The 25,809-nt window shown below is 33.4% G+C and overlaps 2 protein-coding genes across 4 annotated transcripts; one reads left to right on the forward strand and one right to left on the reverse strand.

The window, feature by feature from the left end:
- Positions 1–1,973: 1,973 nt before the first annotated feature.
- LOC114192550 lies at positions 1,974–10,120 on the reverse strand. The gene is made up of 6 exons (XM_028082302.1): positions 9,711–10,120; positions 8,235–8,327; positions 7,899–8,132; positions 6,218–6,320; positions 3,000–3,229; positions 1,974–2,381 (listed from the first exon to the last, which is right to left on the reverse strand). Exons 1-6 carry the CDS (start codon positions 9,998–10,000, stop codon positions 2,162–2,164), a joined length of 1,170 nt encoding a protein of 389 aa, XP_027938103.1. The 5' UTR covers positions 10,001–10,120; the 3' UTR covers positions 1,974–2,161.
- A 2,546-nt stretch (positions 10,121–12,666) lies between these two features.
- On the forward strand, positions 12,667–23,984 carry LOC114192549 (ABC transporter G family member 28-like). Of its 3 annotated transcripts, XM_028082300.1 has the most exons (14): positions 12,669–13,088; positions 14,491–14,567; positions 14,825–15,103; positions 15,578–15,641; positions 15,739–15,885; positions 16,132–16,166; positions 16,295–16,368; positions 17,800–18,731; positions 19,857–20,153; positions 20,272–20,763; positions 21,242–21,390; positions 21,868–22,157; positions 22,257–22,390; positions 23,626–23,984. In XM_028082300.1, the coding sequence occupies exons 1-14, from the start codon at positions 12,865–12,867 to the stop codon at positions 23,780–23,782; spliced, it is 3,351 nt and encodes a 1,116-aa protein (XP_027938101.1). In that variant the 5' UTR covers positions 12,669–12,864; the 3' UTR covers positions 23,783–23,984. The 3 variants fall into 3 exon arrangements, 2 of the variants coding, with proteins under 2 accessions (XP_027938101.1, XP_027938102.1); XR_003606118.1 differs by lacking the exon at positions 23,626–23,984 and having other exon boundaries at positions 12,667–13,088; positions 21,242–21,386; positions 22,257–22,311; XM_028082301.1 differs by lacking the exon at positions 14,491–14,567 and having other exon boundaries at positions 12,982–13,088.
- Positions 23,985–25,809: the final 1,825 nt, after the last annotated feature.

A 25,809-nucleotide genomic window follows, 5' to 3' on the forward strand; every position in this document is an offset into this window, starting at 1 on the left:
AGTTTAAGATTTAGTTTTAAGACTTGCAACATGTTTAATACAAAGCATAAAAGTATTGTTAATCACTTATGTTGCGCTAAACCTGAAGGACGCAAGTTCTTAAGCTGCACTAAACCCCATTATCAAGACTAAGATGACCATTTCATCACAAGACAATAGTCTGCCATGTCATATATATATATATATATATATATATATATATATATATATATATTTTTAGAAGAGATAAGTGTGTGTTACTTCAACAAAATTAACAGAAATTAGCATTTTGTCATGTTCATTTGTATGATCAAGCAAAGTGTTTGTCATGTTATCACATCATAGTTTTTGTTATTTTTCTCATCTACCAATAACTAGACATGTCAAAATGAGCCTACTCGGCTCACACGAGTTGACTCACCACGAACTTTGTTGAAAATGAGTGAACCTAATCCGACTCACTTTATGGTGAACCAAAAATTTTGTAAACCGGCTTAACCCATTACGGGTGAGTGGGTTGAGTTAAACCATTACGGGTGAGTGGGTTGAGTGAATTGACTCACCAACTCATATGAAAAAAAGTTATTTATTTATTTTTAAGTATTCAAATATTTAATATTTTTTAAGCAACCCATAAGATGACAGTTACAGTAAAATCAAGAATCAATGTCTTTATTATGCTCACCACCAATATATGATGAATTGTTTTCAAGAAAGTGTCGATATAGTCCAAGAAAACACGACTAATATTACACATTTTCTGTTATGCTATTTAACAAAATATAAATAAAAAAACTACACATTTTTGTCATGCTAATTTAGAAAAATTTGTTTATAAGACAATTTCTTGAATATTTTGCTATAAAGATCATAGTAGAAGATTAAAGTATTAGCGTACATAACTTGACAATCAAATTAATTAAATATTCAAACTATTCAAATATTATAGAGCAAGCATTTAAAAATATTAAATTGTGAACTTATATAATTAAGAGTAGTAAATAATTATTAAAAAAATAAAAAAATTGTAAAAAATTATTGGTGGGTTAAGTGAGTCAACATATCTTCAACTCAGCACGAACCCGTTTAACCTGTAGGTTAGTGAGCCGGATTATGTTCAATACACTTTTAAAAAAACTGAATTTTTCAACCCATTTTGAACCCGTGGTGAGCTAGGTTGATTCATGGATTGAAACTCATTTTGACATCTCTACCTATAACGGATTGTATCGATCCAGTGTACAGTTATATGATAAATAAAGTTTATGAAGTCCAATTTCATCCACTACACAATGAAGACTATTGGTCAACCTAGTCCAAATTTCATACCAGACTCTCAAACACAACGTAAGACATCTAGACGACTTAACATTACTGGAATTCGTAATAAAATGAATTAACCAATTCCGAATAAACCGAAAAAATGATCTTACTATCAAACTAAAAGTCATCATAGGAGTCGATGTCTATGAATTTGTAATTTTAACAATCTTGTATTAAAATTCACTCTTGTATTTTCTTTTATTAATCAATAATTTTATAAAATGATCATATCTTCTAAATTTACTTACAACAAAATTTTAATTTCGTCCAACTCAGACCATTCACTTTGGAGTGACTACTTTAAATTACAATGTTATGTAATATTTTAAACCAAAATTGGTGTTGTAATCAATTATAATTAATTAGTAATTGATTACAAAAACTCCTCAACGACAAAAACTCTCTTGTAATCAAATTACAAGGTCGTCATAAGCGATTATGAAAACTCAGAACCATATTTATCATGTTTGTAATTGATTACACGATTTCAGCTTCAAAGCGTGTCAGATCCTCACGACTTTGAAGTTGACGAATTGACCAACAAGCAAAAAGGTGCTGGGAACACGATATCTTCTTCTGAAATCGTGTGGGACTTCACGACTTGTCTTTTTTTTGTAATTTTTTAAAAATCTACCTGTTTACGTAATTAACAAGGCACATTTGGCTACAAGTGAAAAAAACCCGATCAAATTGACTATGAGACAAGTACATACATTTAATGAATTAATTAATGGAATTTTTAACGTAGCTAACATCATAATTTACAACAAAAACTAATCAACACCTATCATTTCTTCCATTGAAGAATTTCTTCCTAAAAATTTTGGGGATGCAAGTAATTTTTAATTTACCGTGGTCGTCAGCATGTTTCATCCGCATTATAAACAGGTACCTGCCAAAGTTTAGTGTTCTTTTTGGGGTCATCAGTGAGGCTAAGATCTGTCTCATCCTCCTTGAACGTCCTAATGAACTTTTTAGCACCCATCATTATAAGCCTCTCAATCATGAATAATTGATAATTGTTCTCAATTAACGGCTCCAATATATGGCTATAGTTTGATGAATATGCCACTCTGTACCTGCAATTGAGTCATAAACAGTATAAAGTTCTACTTGATAATTATTGCAATTTGTTTTCATTCAATCTGGACATTAACTTAAAAACAACACAACTTTCCTGCAGAAAATAAATGACAAACTTAGGGAATTGTTTCCATGACTATTCAATAACCAGGGTCAGCCTCATATAGCATTAAACATTAAATATTTTAAAGATTAAATGTATTTTTCATTAACAAACTATTTTTAAAAACTAAAATTTGTGTTTCATCCTTAAACTAAATATATACCTATTTCACCCTTGCACTTTGTAAAAATCATGTAAAATATCCTCCCAACAAACGTCACTTGAAGGTTATATTATAGTTTACCGAGATGTTACGTTTGTCACATGGTAAACATTCAACGTTCCATTTGCCGGAAACGATGTTTCGATAACTTTCATAAAATGTAGGAACAAAATATATATCTAGTTTAAGAACGAAACACAATTTTTAAAAATAATTTACAAATAAAAAACATATTTAACACATTTTAATTATTGTTAATTTATCCTGTACGATTTCTGAAGCAAAGGAAATTATTGCATAGGAATCCCCTCCCCATTTACCACACAGTGTGATCGTGAGAATAGTTACCTGGCAGAAAGTGGTGAAAAAAACCCTGGAGTCCTTTCATTTGAAGCAATGAACAAGGTTCTTCCAGGTGGGACCCACTTCGCTATCCTACAAATAATAAACTCTGGCCGGGTGTCTCTATCAAGGTGAGGATGCAGGCTCCTCGCTACACCAAATCTATCTTTTCTGGTCTTTATTTTATCCCCACGACGAACATGGATGGCATCGTAATCACCAAGTAATGCTTTGATCTGTGAACAAGAGTGTGATAAAAAATTAAAATGTGTAACAAAGACATACTGCTTTATTGCAATGTCACAGATTTAAAAATAAACCATGCATTACAAGTTTTGTAATTTATAGGATAGTCCAAGCAAATTGTCATCTCTTGGTGCATAAATAAATTTCAATAATCATTTCTCAAATCTATATCCTTATTATAAGTGGAGGTATTTCAATGCAAGCTTACGTGGATCATCGTCTAAGGAAATTGATGACTTGCGAAACATAATATCCTGTAATCACGTACTGCAGAAAAATAGATTGGAGAATTTTCACTTATATTCAATGATTGTATACACAGTACGCCAAATCGTCAACTGCTTAACCTCCATCAATTTTTGTATGATGCACGAAAGTCGCACTATTAGACAATTTTAACCCTCCCTCGTTAATGGTTTCTCTGAGCTGTTTTAATTCTGTCTTGAAGAGGCATTCAAGCCAAATTAGATATGCTTCTAGAGGAACATCAAAGATTATTCTATAAGTTAATACTATTTCCCTTACCCAGTGTCCAAAAAGTATTCTCCAACACAACAAATAAATCTCAAATCCCTGGCCATATAGAAGAGAAATGATAAGCCACATACTTTTCATATTTACACTTGATTGAATTGACTCAATGTAAATCAGGACAAGAGTGTATATATATATATATATATATATATATATATATATATAAAATATCAAACTCTACTCACCCAAGAGTAATGAGTACAATCACATTTGTAATAATTACATATCACAACAAAATATTTTCTCCTCAGTCCATACTCCCGCTTAAGCTCTTAAATGGATATCTATCATTTCAAGCTCGCATGAGAGATCATGAAATCGTTCTATGGAAAGGCTCTTTGTAAATAAATTTGCTAGTTGAAACCCAAATGGGAGGTAAGTAGTGATAAGACCATTATCCAATTTTACTTCAATAAAGTGTTGGTCTATCTCACCGTGTTTAATCTTATCATACTAAACTAGATATTGAGCAATGCTAATAGTTGATTTATTATCACAACATAGAGTCAGGTTCTTCAAATGTCATTTTAAGATCATTCAAAACCATTTTCAATCATAAAAGCTCACAAACCCCATTTTATTTATTTACTTCTCCATGTCAGCATATTTCCACCCAGGAACATGCAACTTACTAAGGGGACCTCCTATGTGTAATAAACCCTGCATAATTTTATCAGTATACACTCTCGTATATCATTTTCCAATTTCTCTTGAGGAAGAATCTCCTTCCCAGACTTGTCATCAAATTCTGTAAATGTCGCTCTCTTGGATCATGCATGAACCAACTAACTGCAATCACAACATAAGCTATGTCAGCTATAATGTGGGCTAAGTAATTGAGCTTCCCCACAATCCTCTGATATTGACCCTTTTTTCACCCTAGAACTACCTTCATCACTCTCAATTCCACAATTCTTTTCTATGGGAACTCTAGTAGCCATGCAATCAATCTTACCTATTTCTAATAAAAGATCAAACACATACTCTCTTTAGAAGATAAAAATATCTTTCTTTGCACAGGAAACTTCAATCTCAATGAAGTGCTTTAATTTTCCAAGATTCTTCACCTCGAATTAAGCAGCAAGTTTATCGATTTATTTCTCATATTCATCCAACAACCATGTCATCCACAAAAACAAAAGTAGAGTAAGTTTCCCTTCTAAGGAATGCTTCATAAACTGGGTATGGTCACCTTGACTATCGATACCAAATCAAGCATGGGATGACTACTTGAACAACGTCATGATCAGTGCTCTTTCAAACTAGAGACATGCAAAACAAAGGCAAAAGAACCAAATAGTGGTAGGTCTAGAACTGTTACAACAGGGCAACAGGAGGCACTTGCACACATAGAAAAACAATGGTGTTTGGGTTTTCTGCATGAGAAGAAATTGTGCAAGTGAGCGTTTTTGGTCTCTGTTGGCAGCACGGCTCTGATGGCTTGTAATCAGGAGGTGGTCAACCTTTTGGTGTGGTCACTAGTCATAAGATTCTTTGGTGGCAAAGAAGATGGTGATAAGGGTGGTGAAAATTAAATAAAGTCCACAATACAACTTGGGAGTACTTCAAGCAACCCAAAAAAATAAAGATGGGTGCACTTCAAGCAACCCTAAAAAAGAACTGCAGATAAGGGATAAAGAATAAGATGTGGAAGCAGAGTCCGGAGGTTAGGAGCTTCGGTACCGACTTGAAAAGAGTGCTATATGAGAGGAAAAAAGATTTTGATAGAATTGATTCAATGTAAGTCAGTACATGAGGATATATACGCGCACACACACACATACATATACATATAGATAGGTAGATAGATAGAGAGAGAGAACTCTACCCAAGGAGTAATGATTACATTGATTTCTAGTATCCCCTAGAGTATCACACGTAATAATTACAATATCTCCTTGTAACTCAACAAAATATTTTTCCTCACTCAACAAATATGTATAATGAACATACAAACGAAAAACAAGAAAATAGTATGTTAACCATGTTGTGCTTCCAAATGAAATTTTCTATGATCAATTAAGTAATTTGTTGAAACAATCAAGAAACCAGAAGCTCTATGCTTATGCCTAGTCAAATTAGTTATATATCATTTAAAAGTTACACATAACGCAGAGTTAGTTTCTCTTTAGTTAAGTCCACTTGTTGCTGACATGAAACAAGCTAGCTAAAAAAAAGGATACATGCTCAAGGTTAGGCTCAAGAAATCCTCTAGAGTGCAAGTCTACAACCTTCATTTAATCTACTAAACATAAAGGCATGAGAGCCTAGCCCAGCATTTCCCCTTGAAATAACTAATTTAAGCTCTGATTGATACAATATATCCCAATCCAACATGGAAGACCAAAAAATATCAATGTTCTAGCAGTTGCATCTCCAAACAAATTATTAAAACCTTTGATGAAAATATCAAGGAACTTTAAAAGAGTACGTAGTAGATGGACCTTTTCTGCTGCTTCTCTAAGTTTCCCAGCAGCCATTGAGGGTAGAAATGAATATGGCAACAATATAGAACTGCGATTGTTTCGATCCTTGCACTCCATAAACCTGGGAAGTCATTAGAACCTCAAAAAATGGACATAACTTAAAGAAAAATATCTTTCCAAGGTATATAACAATTAACTTTATGAGAAATCATCTACATGGTGGCATCATTATGGCAGTTATTCCAAGGCAAGAGTCATAAATCTACTTGGTTGGGATGTGATACAATTAAAACTTCAAAGTCAACCACATTGGGCACATTTTAAACTCATGTACATCAGTTTTAATAGCTCAGAAGTTCTTAACTTCCTATCAAAAAAAGTTCTGCACTCCTACAAGTTTAAATGGAATTCCTTAAACAAGAAAACATACACTAACTAAATAGACATATAACATTTCAATGTGAACTGAAGGTGAAGACACTTTAATGGGAATGAGAAACATCATAAAGGTCACAGTTACATAAAACGTGCAAATATGGACTATCATGATCATACTTGCGTCTTGAAAGGTATAACCAATTGAATATACAAAAATTGCATTTTACTCCCCAGCTAAAAGGAAATTAGTATTGTGACTTACATAAATTGACTAAAAACCAAGATAAGATTCATTCCTCCAACTTACCTGCTACACAAACCACCTTACTTTGCAATGTAATAAAATAAAGTGTAAATTATGCTTGCAGTCCCTGTCAAATGGGGAAACTAACAAAAATGTACTCAAAAAACATTCTTGTTAGTTTAGTCCCTATGAAATGTAAACATATTTTTGTGGTCCTCTCTCAATGTTAACGGTGGTGGAAAAAAACATAACATTGCTAACACAATCTCACAAAAGTCCTTCACCGTTGTTGGAGATTACGTTTTATAGAATCATTCCCATAACCACCAGCTTTCTTCACCACCAACCATTGCCTAGAAGTCACAAACAAAGGTGCCTGCTCCCATTGTTTGTTAACCACAAAGTGAGATTGATCACTAACATTTCACTTGGTTTGTTGTTGCAGGCAGAAGAAGACATGAACACTCCTCTAGAAACAACATGGGATCCAATTGTTATTGGCTCGAGGTAATACCGCAAGGCCCTCCATGATTCCTGAAGTGTGCCTCCGCATGTAGGCTTACAAGGTGTAGTGGGCCGTGGTGATGGTTGCAGTGTGGGTATTGTGGCCACCACCATAGTGAGGGGATGCGCCTGCTTGGTGACCTTGGAGAAGAATTTGGCGTAGATGACCATGCACTTTCAGTTTTTGGGAGAGAATTTTGCACAAACAAATTCGGCCACACCTTTTCAGCAGTAGGGAACAGGGCTGAGTTTCAAATCAGAGAAGTTGTTCCACTCCAGCCAGACACTAGTGTCAAAGACAGCGACAATGGCGTAATCATGGTTAGATTTGGACCAGAGGTCGAGGAACTGCGGGTGCCAGTGGCAAGAGAGGGAGAGTCCATTAGCCACATTATGTTTCCGACCACAGCCATTAACGATGAGGACCGCAAACACTACAATGATATTCTATAGGGACTAAACTGATACGAAATATTTTTTGAGGATGATTTTATTAACCTTCTTATTTTATAGGGTTTGAAAGCATAATTTACCCTAAAATAAATCAGCCATAATTCTCCATTTAGAACCTACCAAGAAAGAGGACTTGCAGTTCTGTTTATGAGCAACATATCAGAGTAGCGGCTATTTTCTTTAAGTTCGAAACGGCTAACTCCTTCCACATGCTCAACACCTCTGGTTCCCAACTTCATGCTTGTTGATAGAACCCTATACCAATCTTTTGAATTGTCAAAAATCACAGGAACAGTACCTGACATAAGTTCTGCGTCATATAAAGAGTCCATGGCACAAGAACTTGCATCCCATCTAGCACATTAAACGGAAAAAAAAAAAGACCAGTTACATCAAACAACATTGCAATGGAAAGGTGTAATAGACACATATACTAGCAATAATGGTGCAACTCACAGTTCTTCAGAGCTACCATTAGCGGAATGGTGAAGAATGCCTTTCTTGTTATGTATGGGATTGATACACATCCTCGATGGCATCACGAAAGTTCTGCAATCACCACATAACAACTTTACTTGTTTTTTGCAATTAAGTCCTTTCAGTTGTATTAATTACAAATAAGGCTTTATGTTACTGTCCCTAGCAATACACTCTCTCTTGGCCAAAATTCATCGAAATCATAATTACACTCCTTAAGTAAAGGCATTGTTAATGAATTACTGCATCCGTAAGATTTGTTTCAGTAAATGTAATGACACATGATAGAAATCCAAGAAGAGAAAACAGAGAAATAAGTAAAATGAAATTAAATTGAAAACTGAAGACAAAACCATCAACTTGGCTTAAATACTGTTGTTGAGAAGGAACAAACTCGTAACAAAGGTTTATTTGAATAAATTTCTCCATAAGATATTGTAAAAGAATAATTAAAATGAATTGAATTTCTTACTAACAACTCTCACTTCTTACATAGTGATTTAACACTCTCACTTTTAATAAAAGAAACTTTTACAGGAGTTCTCTCACATAACTTTTTTAAAAGTTAAGGCGCATAAGTTATTTTTAATTTAAGAGATAAGCTCAATTAATTTTAATCCTTTTGGTGTAAAAGTGCTTATAGAGCATTTTATTCAGAAAAGACCTAAAAGAGTGATGGAATTCTGGTATCTTATTAGAAAGAATATAGGATTTCTGCCCTCCTCAATACAGTGTTTAACCTGCACTACTTTGAGCGTCTAGCACCTCCCAATACCCAAAGGCATAAAGTCTTTCACAATGGACAAGATGTCATCCCTCTCATTCCCTATTACTGTTTATATACAGCTACTGGTCTAATAGCATAACCCACCTTCAATGGACCTACTTAGTTGCCGACCCATCAAAATAACACCTTGTATTTCTTGAAACAATTTAACTAACTACTAACGGGGATTATCTAACAAAACTTAATCTGTCAATCACTTTAGTTCAAAATTGAACAGTCATGTGACTAAAATAATAATATTAACATATGTTTAGCAAATAAAGTCACACTAGGAGCGTTTGGAAGACGGGAAGTTTCTCAGGAATTTGAGATTGGGAAACTATGTTTCCATATTTGGTTTGGGGTTTAACAATCCCAGGAAACAACATTTTCCGGGAGTGGATTTTAGGCAAGTTTATGACAAAAACATTCTCATGGGACTGACGCCACTACAATAATAATAACATTTGTTTATAAACTCATTTCACATTCTATGAACTTATTTTGAACTTCTTTAGTTCAGGGATTAATGTGAAAGTTTTCACACTTTGAGGATCCAAATTCAAATCGATAAACGGTGATTAACCCAAATTTAAAGTAACAAACTAACTAACTGCATGTGATTGGAAAGGAATGCAATACAACAGATTGAAATGGGAAGTGAGGGAATTTGCGAGATGGGAAAGTACCTGCCGAGAAAAATGGCTTCTTCGAGGGCGCACCGGAGGCTGGATTCTTGGTGACCCAAACCTTCGCAAGATCCACAGTGTTTTCCCGGGCAGTCGATGCGGTTGCCCCAATAGAGGTACTTTTCGAAGTGCTGTTGGCGTCGTTGAAAGAGGCTGGGTTTTGTGGCGGTGGTGGAAAGCAGAGAGGATAAGAGGAAGAGGAGCGCGATTGCTGTCACTGCTGCCACGAGAAGCAATATTGGGGATCTCGTGGATTTAGGTTTTGGCTTTGGGGCTCTATGGAACGCCATTGATATTTTAACTGAGGAACGGTGGAGAAGAGGGTTGAACACAGTGTTCAGTGTGTTGTCATTGCCATTGCTGATGAGTCCTAGTTAGTGATGGAGTGAGATCAGAGACTCTTGCCGTTTTTGTTAGGAACATAGTTCTCAGATTTTATATATATATTTTATTTAAAATTCAACTTATACAGTCACGTGGTATTTTCCCCTTGTTAAATTTCATTTTCTTTTACATCACATAATTAAGATACAAATATATATTCTTTGTAATAAAAAAAAAAGTTATATCTATACATTCTTAAAGTATAAATTGGGATTTAATATTTAAATTAATTCCAAATTGATAAATAAATCCATTAATAAATTCGTATAAACTACGTATGAATACTTATACGAGTAATATTTGATTTTTTTTTACTAAGCATTAATTATATAGGTAAATAAGATTAAATGGATAAGTATGTATCGGGTTGTCTTTTTTAAATACTTATGTTTATTTTTATCTTGTCTTGTTTTATTTATTAAAATACTGATAATTTATTAAATAATTTAATAAAATTAAAGTTCAAAAGTTATTTTGAACAAATCGATATATATATATATATATATATATATATATATATATATATATTATAATAAAAGAGATAAAAGAAAGATTAAAAATAAAATTCATCCCATTTATTATGAAGAAAAACATAATTATGTGAATTAAAATTTTAAAAATATTTCGATTAAAAATTTTAATAAAATAATTTACTTAGACATAATTCCTTATTTAATTAATTATTAAATAGAACAGAAAAAATAGTAGTTAATTTTCGGATATCCCACATATCTTAAAAAAATAACAAGTTAAACAAAATAGAATTAAAATAAATAATTATATGTAATATTTAAAAGTTAAAGAGAAAACATGGGTGTGGATAAGGATGTGGTATAAAAAATAAAAAATATATTATTGTTCCTTATTATTCCATTACTATGTATTTTTACTGTATATGTTTATCTTAAATAATAATAAACTTATTCACGTAATAACTATTTAAAAAGTATATATATATATATATATATATATATATATATATAATCATTGTCTTAAAAGTAGTAATTTTATTTATCATTCTTTTTTTTAAAGAATTTTTTCGATTATATTTCTTACTATTTATCTGATATTTAGTTAATTTATATAAATATTTTTTAAATTAAATGTATTTTTAGTTCGTAAATTTGTAAAATTAAAATTGATCTATTTTTAAAATTTTGATGTAATTTAGTTATTAAATTTTAATATATATATATATATATATATATATATGACGTCATGAAATTTACGTGCAAACTGCTTGAACCATTCGATAAGTTTTAATCCAGAGTACAATTTAGATCGTATTACATCCATTTATTTTTTAAATTTATAATAAAAAAAATCTTATGAATATTAAGGTTCCATAGACCTTATTATCATTTTTTTCATATCCAAAATTAGATAAACTACACTTAAAAAAATGGAAGAAATATTCTTAAGCAACATTCAGAAAAAAAAAAAAAAAAAGTTTGAAAGGGATTTGTGATTTTAATTATTTCTTTAAAATAAAATATTTCTCAAGCTATCGACTGATTCAGCTGCTGGTCAATGTTGGACTTTTTCCAAAAGAAAAAATCTACCTCTTACCAACCAATCGCAAAACCAACCTATGAAATTTCTCAAATTGATGTAGACAAAATATTTTTTATTTTTTTAACAATATTTTAAATTTTTTATACAAAATTTCATGCAAAAGTATCAAAATAAAAAGAAAAACATATAATGGTGAAACAAATGAAGAAGAAGGCAATATAAACATTGAAAGGAGAATTCAACTTAGATGAAAAAAAAATCTACTAAAAGACAGAGAAAAAAAAACTAAAAAGATAACCATAAGGGAATTTAGAAAGAAATATAAAAGAAACACATTTTAAGAATAATTAAATTATAAATATTTAATTTGTTTAATATAATTACATATTTTATTATAATATAAATTCAATATAATATAACTGATAAATAATGTATTTCATTATTTTTACATAATAAATAAAATCATATAAAATAAAAAATAATATATTTGAGCATAAAACAATTATAAGAGATACCAATAAAAAATACGAGTACAGTAATTTACATTTCTAATAATATTTTAATAGAAATTTGATTATTAAAAATAAGATATTTAATTAAGTTTTAATTATTTCACAATTTTTAACACTTTAATCGGATTTTTATTCAAAAAAATATTTTGGTTATCATGTTATTTTATTCTTGTTGATTTTTAATCTATTTTTCTTTGTTTAAATCTTTTAATTAGATGGTTAACTCATTTTTTTTTCTGTGAAATCTAGTTGCTTAATAAACTTAAAAAAAAAATCAATGAAAGAAGATAAAGATGTGAAGACAAAATCACAATAACAATTATATCATAGGGTAATGACAAAATTATTAAAAATAATTTAAACATTTCAACAAAGAAAATATTTTTACTAAAGAATTAATTTAAAATACTTCAAAAAAGTTAAAGAATATTTAAAACTTAAATAATTCAATTAAAAACAAATAAGGTCAATTATCCCAAATAAAAAAACTTTAATTTATTATCTTAAAATATTAAATTACGAGCATGTCTTCGTCTCCCAACGACATTTGTCTTTCCGTTGGGTTCACCACCTCCTAGTGGTCCTGCTCCTCTTCTTTGAACCCTTCTTCTTCGTCTTCGTCGTCTTCTTCTTCGTCTTCTTTGAACCTTTCTTCTTCTTCTTCATCTTCATTTCAATGACTTAGTTTCCTTAACCTCCTTCCTTACTTTCTTTCACATTCGTGAAAAGAAAACACAATCAAAATGCTTCCGAATGCTTTGCCGGTACTTCGTTGCGTGCACCTCGTGGTGGCGGCGGCGGTGGCTTCGGTCCTGCTCCGCCGGATGCAGTGCCAGCAGCTAAGCGACTTCGATAACCCTGTGGTAATGCCACGTATCACCCGTCATGTGTATGATCAAATGTCCAACATGACTTCGCTCCTCAATCACGAAATCAAAGCTAGCTCCGGTTTCTGCGTCAAAGATCCGTGAGTTTTCTTACCTGTCTAAACATCTCTGTGAAGTTACGCATGGATGAACTTTTGCTCAGTACTTTTAGGATAAAGTAGAATCGGTATGTTTTAGTTGATGTGAAATAAGCAAATTTTTCAGCTTGGTTGTTTGTTGAAATGTATGGAACTTTAGTTTATTCCCAAAATTCAAATAAATATTTTCAAAATTTTAATTTTTTATTTTTCATATTAAAATAAAATTTAATGTTATCATTTAAATATGATTTAGTCTATATATGCTTGAATTAAAATTATATTTTAATGATAGTATGTCATTATTTGTTTAAAACTACAGACGAAAGTAACAAATGAAAATTATTTTAAAGATGTGTTTGACTATTGAACTTTCGAAAAACTCGAAAGAGCATTCAGCTAATCCTTTTATGCTTTCCAACCTGTAAAATTTTAAAGAATTTTTTTAATTCTTATAAATTATGAATTTTTTGTTTCAATCTCTGTAAAATATGTTTCTTTATTTTCTATCTTTCCAAATTTGAAATTATAAAATTTAGTTCCAAAATTACGTCTTTTCTTTTGTTATCGGCGTTCCAAAATTACATTTTTTTTCTGATTCGACCTGAGTTAGATTATGACTATTTGTTAGAGTTTCTCTCTATACTAAAAGCAGCAAGAAACTCTCAGAAACACTCTTAGTTTTCTATCTAAATTAAACAAAGCTCTGAAAAACACTTTAGTTTCTAACTAAATAAGTTCATAAACTACTCTGTAAATCAACGTTATATTAGTTTCTCTTTATTTTAACTTTTTTAATATATATAATTTTAGTTTAGAAAAACAACACAGCTTAACAATAGAACTTCAAGTGTGTTCAGTTTATTTGTACCGAGTGAAGCTGACAGAAAAAAACTGGACATGAAAATATTATTTCATTTCTAAAAATAATAATTCTCGTCTTTGAAAGATGAAAATGTGGAGGATTTTTGTCGGACTAAATTAAAGCACTAAAAGCATTACGTCTTCAAAATTATAATTTGATAGAGCAGAAGGCAAAAGTAATTCCATGATGATTGATAAAGAAGTTCAATGAGTTTTACTGATGAATATGGCCCTTCTTTGTTTTTTCTTAATATTTTAGTTTGAATTTCTTACTACTTATGCTAGGGTCTCTGATTGAGGTTGTGGAATAATTATTTTACATTTAAAGGTTAATGTTGTCTGTTAGTCCGCTGAATTAGTAATGATGATGAATTTAAAAGTTGTGGCTTCAGGTTTAGTTTCGGGTAAATCAAACTTTGTCCTTTTCAAATGGTAAATAAAACTTATGAAGCATAACATACGTGATGCATCAAAATGGACTCATAATATTGTGTAGAAATGGAACCTGATGTGATCATGAAGTTTAATTTTCTTATTTTAGGGATGCTGATTGGAATAAAGCATTTAATTTTTCTTCTGATTTGGACTTTGTGTCTACTTGCATTCGGAAGACTAAAGGTATGAACTCCAACAACTAAAAAGAAATGATGCGAGTTGTTCATTTCATTTTTTAAAGAAGTGAACAAAATAGATGACTCATTTTTTCTTTTTTCTCATTGATTATTCCTTTTTTTTTCCAGCGCCCAGCTAAACATGTTTACTGTATTTTCTTAGAAACTCTGAATGTACTCATTCCAGTGTTCTGAACTTCTGTTCTTTCCCACTGTTTTAATTCTAATATCATTCTTATGATCTGGAACTTCATGTAAACACAGGAGATATTTTGCAACGGTTGTGTACAGCAGCAGAAATAAAGTTTTACTTAAATAGCTTATTGGAGAGGTCTAGCACTAGGAGTGCCAACTATTTGAAGCCTAACAGGAACTGCAATTTAAACTCATGGGTATCAGGTTGTGAGCCAGGATGGGCGTGTAGTGTTCCCACAAGCCAGCAAGTTGACCTTATAAATTCACAGGAGATGCCTGCCAGAACTCTAAACTGCGAAGCATGTTGTGAGGGGTTCTTCTGTCCTCATGGAATCACATGCATGATACGTAAGTATAACTTCAATATGTTTTTGTTCATTATTGAACTGCAAATACCTTCTGTATGACCATAGTAAAGATCCGTATCCAATTAGGAAATTGTTAGAAATTCAAGTGTAAGTCAGTTCCATAGAGTAAAAACGAAAATATTGAGCACCATATAAAGAAAAAGATCCAGAAACTCATTGGCTTAAGGTTTTGAATTGGATGTGATATCAATCTCTTATGTGGGGAACTATGTCTCATTGGTATCTCTTTGGTGAATTCCCCTTGAAAAAACCATTAGAAATTTTGATTACTGAGTAATTAAATTTGGTTATTATGCTAGTCAATAAAATAAAACAAATTTCAATGCCTTTTCAGCAATGATATCTGTAGCAAGAGTAAAGCAAATATAATAACTATTCTTATTACCAGTTTCTCTGAAAATGATGTCTCTAATTCTTTCCTCTTTTTGTGGTATTTGAAATATTTTTCTTGAAGCTTGCCCTCTAGGATCTTATTGCCCTAGTGCTGTACTCAATAACTCAACTGGTGTTTGTGAACCGTGAGTTCTAATTCTTGCTTTGTTCCTCTGTTTATGTTACGGTTATTACTTGCATGCTTTTATGTAGAATATGAATTGATTTGATATATTTTTTCAGATATCTTTACCAACTGCCTCCAATGCAGCCAAATCATACCTGTGGAGGAGCAAATATTTGGGCTGATATTAGTAGCAGTAGTGAGATATTTTGTTCGGCAGGATCATATTGCTCTACCATTACAAAAAGAATTCCTTGTAGTAGTGGGTATTGTTTTATTCCAACCTGTGGTTACTCAATAAACTTCAAAAGTTGGATCCTTGTTGAAGTAATCCAAAGTATTGAAGATATTGGATGACATGACCTTTCATAGTTGCACTTGAACACAACACACTATAAACTAGTCAGCAAAAATTATCACTTTAGTTTACTTACAAGTATAATTCCTATACTATTATGGTACCTTTTTATTTATCATCCTGATTCCTTGAAACTTCTCTCTTGTAATTCCAGGCATTACTGTAGGATGGGTGCCACATCTGAGCAAAGTAAGATGTCTTGGATTGTGTTGTGAATTATGGCGATAACACATCTGTGTTCTAGCCTCAGATTCTCTCGTGAGCTTCTGCTCAAATGTTTCCAGAGTATACATGACCATTTCCTGATTTTCTTGTAGGGTGCTTCAAGTTGAGTTCATGTGATTCAAACACCGTGACCCAAAATATTCAAGCCTATGGAATCATGCTCATTGTAAGTTGTTGCCGCTTAATTTGATGGATTATGAAATAGGTACATATGTGCATTTATTCAGATCCTAGCTTTCTGTTGTTATTTGGGGTGTTCATTTTTAATATGGAGTTTATTAGGGCTTTCAGTAATTTAGGGTTAAACATGTCAGATATTGGCCAGAATACCGAGAGTAAGTTAGGCGCAGTCTATTTATAATATGGAGTTGAGCCCACACAATATGTCTCCCTTGAGACATCTAGAGAAGATTTGCGTTGGATCAAATTAGAAGAAGATAAATATCTATGGAAGAAAATAGATGTCCAAGTGAAGAAAGTAGATGGATGTCCACATTCTAATATTCATAAAAGGTCCAATGTTACTACCATGAAATCCACATATATCTCTCATATATCTCATATCTCTCCTATTTCCAAAAGTCCTAAAGATCCCAACAGTGGTATCAGAGCTGATGGTTCAGAGTGAGTGACCGCATAACCACAACAAAGGGGTCACCATACACCTAAGGAGAAATGTATCATATGAAATAAAAAAAGGATTTACCCTTGAGGGGAGATTGTTGGGAATAGTGGTGTAAGTCAAAGTTTCACATTAAATAGAATAGACAAAGTTAAACACTATATAAGAATAAAGACCCATAACATCTATAACCCATATATATATATATACGACCACATTCTCTTAGCATCTATAACCCATATGGAAAAAGAATATAAACCCAACAGTTGGTCAGGTCCAATCTATTTCAAACATATAGAATTGCTCCTACACTTCTATCTGCTTCTCCATCCTTAACTATATCATGTTTCTTATTTCTCTCCCTTTAACTCTCTCTTTTAGATTCTAATTTCCATCTTTGTGTCCCTGATAGAAACAGCAGTAGACATGATACAACTAAAGTAATACTGACACTGAATTATAGAAATCTCAAAGGCAGAAATCTCTGTTACAAGATTAATAGTAGAAAAGAAACCAATAACACAAACTGCTTGGGACCTATCTCTGCCCCCCACTATAGATTGTTTCCATCTCTCTCCACTCATCACGTGCCACCTCTCTTGATCCCTCCAATCCGGATCCTGCCCCTTGCTCTTCTCTTCTTTATTATTAGCTCCTTACTGGATGACCTATCAGTCCCATACCATTGGATCATTTAGACCTTTGCCTTGTATTTTCCATTGGTTATGGAGGAATCAGTTTCACATACTAACAAATTTTAACTAAATTGGTCATATGGATACTTATCCAGAAAAAAAGAATTTTTATATTTTATGCTTCCTGCTTTCTGTTCCTTCTCCATCATGAGCACGGTTGATCTTGGAATTATGGTTAATGTTTAAGTCCTTGTCATGTACACAGATGTAAAATATCCAAGCTCACACATGCACACTGTGTTGATAGAAAGTTAACAACAGTCTTTAACTGTTTATGCAGGCTGCTTTGAGTACTTTGTTACTCATTATATACAGCTGTTCTGACCAAGTTCTGACTACCAGAGAAAGGAGAATGGCAAAGTCCAGAGAAGCAGCAGCCAGAAGTGTAAGAAATACTGCAAATGCTCGCCAAAGATGGAAAGATGCAAAAGATGCTGCTAAGAAGAGTGCAAGTGGACTGCAAGCTCAACTATCACGAACATTTACTCGGAAAAAGGACATAGATCCGGAAGAAATTAGAATTTTGAACCAACCAACTACTGAAACAAAGATAGAATTGTTTTCACATTCACATCCTATTACCTCACCTATGATCGGTAGCTCATATGCTGGGCCAAAGAGAAAGGGAAAAGAAGCTGGTGATTTGATGCAGATAATGAATCAAGTGGAAAATGATGCAAATACTAGTAGCAACATTCTTGCAGAAACAGAAACTCGAGCAAAAAATGTTACAGCAAGAGTGCCCAAGGAAAAACAACTGAATACACATAGCCAAATTTTTAAGTATGCATACGCTCAACTTGAGAAAGAAAAGGCTCAGCAAGAAGAAAACAAGAACCTTACCTTTTCAGGAGTAATTAGTATGGTTACCAAAAGTGAACAAAGGAAAAGGCCTTTGATTGAAATATCTTTCAAAGATCTGACTCTTACTTTGAAAGCACACAATAAACTTATATTGAGATGTGTCACGGGGAAGATTAAACCTGGACGCATCACTGCCGTCATGGGTCCATCAGGTGCTGGCAAGACAACTTTTCTTTCTGCAATAGCTGGGAAGGCATTTGGATGCAAGGTGACTGGTTCGATTTTTGTAAATGAAAAGAATGAATCAATCCACTCATATAAGAAAATTATAGGCTTTGTGCCACAAGATGATATAGTTCATGGAAACCTGACTGTGGAAGAAAACTTTAGGTTCAGTGCACTGTGCAGGTAAACCACATGATTGGAAATTCCTGCTATGATATAGTTCATTTATTTAATTCATGTTATGTGCTTAAACTCGGTGTTTTCTGATTTATATTTGATCGAGTCTCCTTTCTTTTTCTTTTTTTTATCAGCAAAGTATTTATATTATTATATATAATGGAGCACTTGGGGTGCTCCAACCCTGTATCGAGTTTTCTTATTTAATCCTGGATCGAATTTCAACTCCATTGATACTCTTTCATTGTCCTTTTTTTCTGACCGCTTGACTTTAAATAGGAGATCCTAGTTTAAACACAAGAGACTGAGATAGTTTATATGCAACTTTATTATAATTCTATCTTAAATTCTTGGTAATACATTGCATTAGGTGGGAAAATGGAGAAATTGAAGCCTTTCATTTCTTTGAATAGAGGAAAAATATGGGTTTCTTGGTCACTAGTTGCCGCATGATTTAAGCACCGGTGGCACAATGATTATAATTTAATTTGAGCCTGTATTGCATAAATGGAATACTTAAGTTCTGTCATTAAATAGTATTTTCTGTTTTTACTTTCTAATTACAAAACTGCTACCTTGTTTACAATCAGTTTTTTTTTTTTCTTCTTGAATGATTTGTACAGGAAACATTGAAAACAGAGGTGTTTTCAATGTTTCTTGTACAAATATTTGAAAACAGCAAACAGACTGAAAAAGAAAAAGTCAGTTCTGTATGAAAAACTGGAAACAGAAAATAAAAGATCTAGCAGATACCCCTTATGTTTTCTTCTCTATTTTTAGATAGTGTTCAAAGAAGGAGCCTTTTTAAACTTATTACTTATTGCAATATCAGTTTTTTCTCTATATCAGTTTTCTTTAGTCTCTATATCAGTTTTCTTTTGTCTGGATGCAATATCATGCCTCCTATATACCAAGCAAAGTATCCTAGTAGTTCGAATGCACTCTGTTAAAGCATGGAATAGTGCCCATACCTTGAACACTTTTCCCTCTTTAGCTAATGTAAAACTCTCCAATATACCGAGCTTTAATTCCATGCCTTTTCTTCTATTACTTGTGTACATATTATTGTTTTCTGTAGCTTTTGTGAGTTTGAATATTTGGTAATAAAATGAAAATTTATTACTTTGAAAGGCTACCTGCTGACTTGCCAAAACCAGAAAAAGTTCTGATTGTTGAAAGAGTTATTGAATTCTTGGGGCTTCAATCTGTGCGGAATTCTTTGGTTGGAACTGTAGAAAAGCGAGGAATCTCTGGAGGCCAAAGGAAACGTGTAAATGTTGGATTGGAAATGGTCATGGAACCTTCACTCATGATCTTGGATGAACCCACCTCTGGGTTGGACAGTGCATCATCTCAACTCCTTCTTAGAGCACTAAGACGGGAAGCTCTAGAAGGAGTGAACATTTGCATGGTGGTTCACCAACCCAGGTGACTTTTTATTTCAATTCCATGTCTTCTGCATCATGTTTCCCGCTTTAATTTGTACTTGTGAACAATCTAATTTCTTTCCCTTTGATTATTTAATGACTTAACCTTTTTTCTGTAGCTACGCGTTGTTTAATATGTTCGATGACTTGATACTCCTGGCAAAAGGTGGCCTCACTGTATATCATGGATCAGTCAAGAAAGTTGAAGAATACTTTGCAGACCTTGGGATAAATATACCAAAACGAATTAATCCTCCTGATTACTTCATTGACATTCTGGAAGGCATAGCAGTACCTAGTGGAAGTTCAGAAGTCAGTTATAAAGAGCTGCCACTTAGATGGATGCTTCATAATGGATACCCAGTACCTCCTGATATGCAGCAGAATGCAGCACAACTTGGTATGTTTGAAACTGCAAACCCAGCTAGAGAAAAAGATCCCGATGGCTCTAGCCATGAAGAAAGAAGCTTTGTTGGAGAATTATGGCATGATGTGAGAAATGTTATGGAACTAAAGGGGGAAAAAATAAGACTAAATTTTTTTAAATCGAAGGATTTATCTGAACGTAAAACTCCTGGTATATTCAAGCAGTACAAGTACTTCCTCATACGGTAAACCATTCAATGACTTCAATTATTTGTTAACTTGAACATTTAACTTTTCTGGTCACACATTAAGATCTTCCATATTTGGGTTTTTTTTTTTTCCGTGGAGCATTACAATTTTCTTGCTCAAAATAGCGTTTTTAAAAAAATGTATCATGCATAATGTCAGTAGATTTTTTTGATGCGGCAGATTGAACAATTGTATTTGATTTGGTGGTCCAAATTTCTGTGTGGTTGACGGGAGACCTGAAGAACTGGAAAGTACGAGTGTCATTCCCTTGCTCCCCTACTGTCTTAGTATTTTGGGAAACAAAATGAAATTAAATGACACCATATTTTTTCTCTATTGAAGTTCACCAAGTACCGTTTTCTATTGATTAGAGAGAGAGAGAGAGAGAGAGAGTAGTAAATAACCTCTTAATGATGAACAATCCTGCTCATTCTGGTGTCTGAATTTTCTTGTTAATTGGCGGTACTGTTTCAGGGTTGGTAAACAAAGATTACGAGAATCTAAGATCCAAGCTATAGATTATTTAATATTATTACTCGCTGGAGCCTGCTTAGGATCACTTACTAAAGCTAGCGATCAGACCTTTGGTGCAGCTGGATACACCTATACCGTGATTGCTGTATGTAAGTTGATTGATTCTAGTACATAGTCTTTGAACCTTTATTTCATTTTTCCTACATAATTGAATTCTTAATCAAGCTACGTAATGCTCTTCATGTTATATCATTTTTCTTTGCTATGTACTTAATTTATGTTGTAAATACAGTCTGAGATGATACACATACTTTTTACTTTTGTAATAATTATTGATCACATTGATCAGAGATAAGGACATTTACACAAATATTAGTTAATGTTACTATTTCCAGCACAAATAACTAATCAAATTCATCATTAAACTGCTCATGATATTTGCATTTGTTCCAACAAAGATGTAAGCTTTTAACATTTTTTCTTTTATCTGAAACCATGGGTAAGTAATGGAAGATTTTCAATAGGATTTTTGTTTTGGACTTAAAAGAAATTTATTGCTTCTTATAGACTTTCAGAATCCATGTGTATCGTGCTTTATTCTAATTTATTATTATTGTTAATTACAGCTCTTTTATGCAAAATATCTGCCCTGAGATCCTTTTCTCTAGACAAATTACACTACTGGAGGGAGAGTGATTCTGGCATGAGCAGCTTGGCGTATTTCCTCTCCAAAGACACAATCGATCATTTCAATACAGTGATCAAACCTGTGGTTTACCTGTCAATGTTCTACTTTTTTACCTATCCAAGATCAACTTTTGCAGATAATTACATTGTGCTGCTTTGTCTTGTATATTGTGTGACTGGCATAGCATATGCATTTGCCATACTCTTTGAACCCGGTGCAGCCCAGCTAGTGAGTATTAGAAGCAAATAATAAAACTTTTACCAACTACCAATTCAAATTTTACTCATTATATTTTCATTTCCCCTTACATGATACTGTTTCTTGCAGTGGTCGGTACTTCTTCCAGTTGTTTTTACTCTCATTGCTACACAGCCAAAAGATAGTAAATTTTTGAAGGATATAGCTTATTTTTGCTACCCTAGGTGGGCTTTAGAAGCGTTCATAATTGCAAATGCTGAAAGGTAATTTACTGTTAATTATAATTGGTATTATTAAATTCCACTAGGTTTTGAGTTTTGTTCCCTTGAAGCGAATTTCGAAACCCCTGAGTCTATAGAGAAGTAAGTGAGCTCCATGGCTGACGGTATCCTCTGCAAAATAAACAAGGGTTGCTGTGCTGGACATCCCCAGTAACAGATGAGCTGCTTGCTAGGCCCAAATGCAGTACCTCTGAGAACTAAGTGATGGAAGTGGTAAACTTGAACCATTTGGGACATTAAAGGGAATGGCTATGGAGATGGAGGATGCAATGATTAGAAGAAGAATAAATACATTATGTTAGCAAACAAAATAGCAGGTTGGAGAGTAATGCACATTATTTTTTCTCAGTTTTTAAGTTGTGAATTGTGATTCCCACAAAGAGATTGCAGAAGGACTTGAACGGGAATCATCTTGCGTGACTCTCTTGTGGAAGAAAGACTACAGTTGAAAAGGAAGTATGATCTTATCATTGTCATAAACCTAGTTAATGGAGTATGCTTAGATGAAGTGTTTTTGGGTGGAGTTAGAGGTGGTGCTCCTAACCATTCCATTAGAAGAATATATTACCTAAACAAGCATGTTGGAAGAGAAAAAGAAAACTATAGGAGGGCCCACGGTGGATGTAAGATTTTAGAACAATACGAGGAGGAAAAAACTACTTTGGAAATTGCATGTAAGCCTATGATTTGTAGGAGATGGGATACTGAGGAGGACATTGAGTCTGGGAATCAAGAGGAGATCCAATAATGAGTGGCACGATAGGTCTAAATCTTCACTAGAATGGACTCTTATGGCTATAATACCATATTAAGGTAGTGAGTTTAAGTGTAACTCAATCTTACAAAATCAGTTTAGTAAGATAAGGTTTGTTTCCGCTTATATACTGTAATTTAGTGTTATTTCTAATTGATGTATTAGAAGGTTTACAACAATCCATATACATTTGTTGAAGTAACTGAGATTCTCATGGTAAGCAGAAGTGGTTGGTTGAGCACATATTTCAGGTGAATCATAAATTATGACTAAATTGAAGTGCATTTGCATCAAGTGAGAATGTTAGAGAATGAGAAGCTCACATAGTCCATAAGCTTTATGATATACTCTTTAATAATTTGCTGCGTACTTGATATCAGCACTTTCTAGTAGGAATTTGCTTCCATGTTAACTTTTAGTTTGAAACTGGCTACTGTCTGTGATAATCACTTGTATACTGCAGGTATCACGGGGTGTGGCTCTTAACTCGTTGTGGTTCACTACTGAAAAGTGGGTATAATCTTCATGATTGGGGTTTGTGCATATCTATCCTCATTCTCATGGGTGTAATTGCTCGGACAGTAGCATTTTTCTGTATGCTCACCTTTCTAAAGAAATAAGGCCAATTTGGGAGCTTGTCACATTCACAAACTAGAACTTGGGGTGTGCAAATATGAAGGAAAGCATATATTTCAGCATCGATTACCTTAGGATCCTCATAGTTCAACAATGTGTGATTAATGTGTTGGGGCTGATGTTGGTTATTGACGCATCATGCAAAATCTAGTTGATAAGATAATGATTTGTAGCACTTTTTTTTTATATGACACTCTTGTCCTGTTATGACCAGTTTCTGTTTCCTACCCCTAATTTATTTTAAAATGGCCACTTTGTCCTTTCTATTTTATAACATGGTTTACAAAGTTTTGTTCGACTTATGTAATCTGGATGCATTTTGAATGTAGTATTCTAGAATAGTAATTTGAGTTTTTGTAAAAGTAACTTTTTGAATGGTACTATACAAATCAGAACTAGACAAGTTTTGTGATACATAGCATGGAGAAAACATCACACTGGAAGAATTTCTGAAATCTAAAATTGTTTGTGTATAAATATAATTTATTGTCTTTAATAGATTATTCTATACACGTAACACCTAGCTGTTAGGGATTCTCAATTACTCCATGTAAATTGGAAATCTCTTATAATCCCTCCCTCTTTATTGAATATTAATGTAAAGATATTCTACAGTGCTTATTTAAGAAAAGGGTGTTGCAGAATAAAAGACAAGTCATTCTAAAATGTATTCTTGAGTATTGGATTCAAGTATGTTTTCACATACGTGATATTGTGACATGGTATCAGAGCTACAACTCTGAACTGTGGGTCACTCTTGTTCTCCATCCCGCTATGAACCGTGGGTCACTCTTGTTCTCCATCCCGCTTCTTCTTCAACCTGTTATTGAGCTTCGCTGCCTGGTCTTCTTCGATACGCTATTATCGAGCTCCGCTGCCTCCATCTTCGTCACGCTGTTCGAAATCCATTTTCCGCACTCTGTTCGCAGTCGCTGGTTTCGAACTTGTGATTGACGTTCACAATTGGTGGGAGTTCTTCAACCTGTTCGCTTCTTGGTCGTTTGGGTTCGCGAGCAGTGGTGGTTCGTGAATCTATTCTTGTTTGCGATTTTGAGTTCTTGGTCGTTTCGGTTCGCAGGTGGTGGTGGTTTGTGAATCTCGTTCTCGTTCTCGTTCGTATTACTGTGATTATTGTGTTCGCTTCGATTCACGGTTCGTTCTTGCTATTGCTCGTTTACGCTCTTCGATTCATTCTGGTTTGACGTTCGTCACACCCCTGTCTTCTCTGGTTTTGATTTCGAAAACCCATTCTCTGCATCCTTGTCCATCATGGCCTCAGATAAAGTCGACACTTTTCTGGTTCGATTTAATGGAAAGAATTATGCTGCTTGGGAGTTCCAATTTAAGCTCTTTGTCAAAGGCAAAGAATTATGGGGTCATATTGATGGCGAAATTCCCGCACTGACGGCTAAAGCAGATTTGGCGAAGTGGGAAACAAAAGATGCCCAAATCATGACCTGGATTCTTAGTTCTGTTGAGCCTCATTTTATCCTGAATCTTCGGCCTTACAACACTACTAAGGATATGTGGGATTATTTGAAAAAGGTTTATCATCAAGCCAATGCAGCTCGAAGGTTTCAATTGGAGTATGAGATGGCTAATTTCACACAAGAAAGTCTATCGATTGAGGAATATTATTCTGGTTTTCAAAATATTTGGGCTGAATACTCAAATATTATTTACGCGGGTATTTCTGGTGAAGCCCTATCAACTGTCCAAACGCTGCACGAGACTAGCAAGCGAGATCAATTTTTGATGAAGCTACGATCTGATTTTGACGCTACTCGATCCAATCTAATGAATCATGACCATGTGCCTACGTTGGATGCTTGTTTGAGTGAGCTTCTCCGAGAAGAACAACGAATCAAAACGCACACAGTTATGGAACAAAATATGAATTCTTCTGCGACAGTTACTGTGGCCTATGCTGCCCAAGGAAAGAATAAGCCCGGAGATATGCGTTTTGTCCAATGCTACAGTTGTAAGGGATTTAGTCATCTTGCAAAGGATT

The sequence above is a fragment of the Vigna unguiculata genome, chromosome 7 (genome assembly GCF_004118075.2).
Source record: "Vigna unguiculata cultivar IT97K-499-35 chromosome 7, ASM411807v1, whole genome shotgun sequence".
In the NCBI taxonomy this organism is placed as follows: Eukaryota; Viridiplantae; Streptophyta; class Magnoliopsida; order Fabales; family Fabaceae; genus Vigna; species Vigna unguiculata.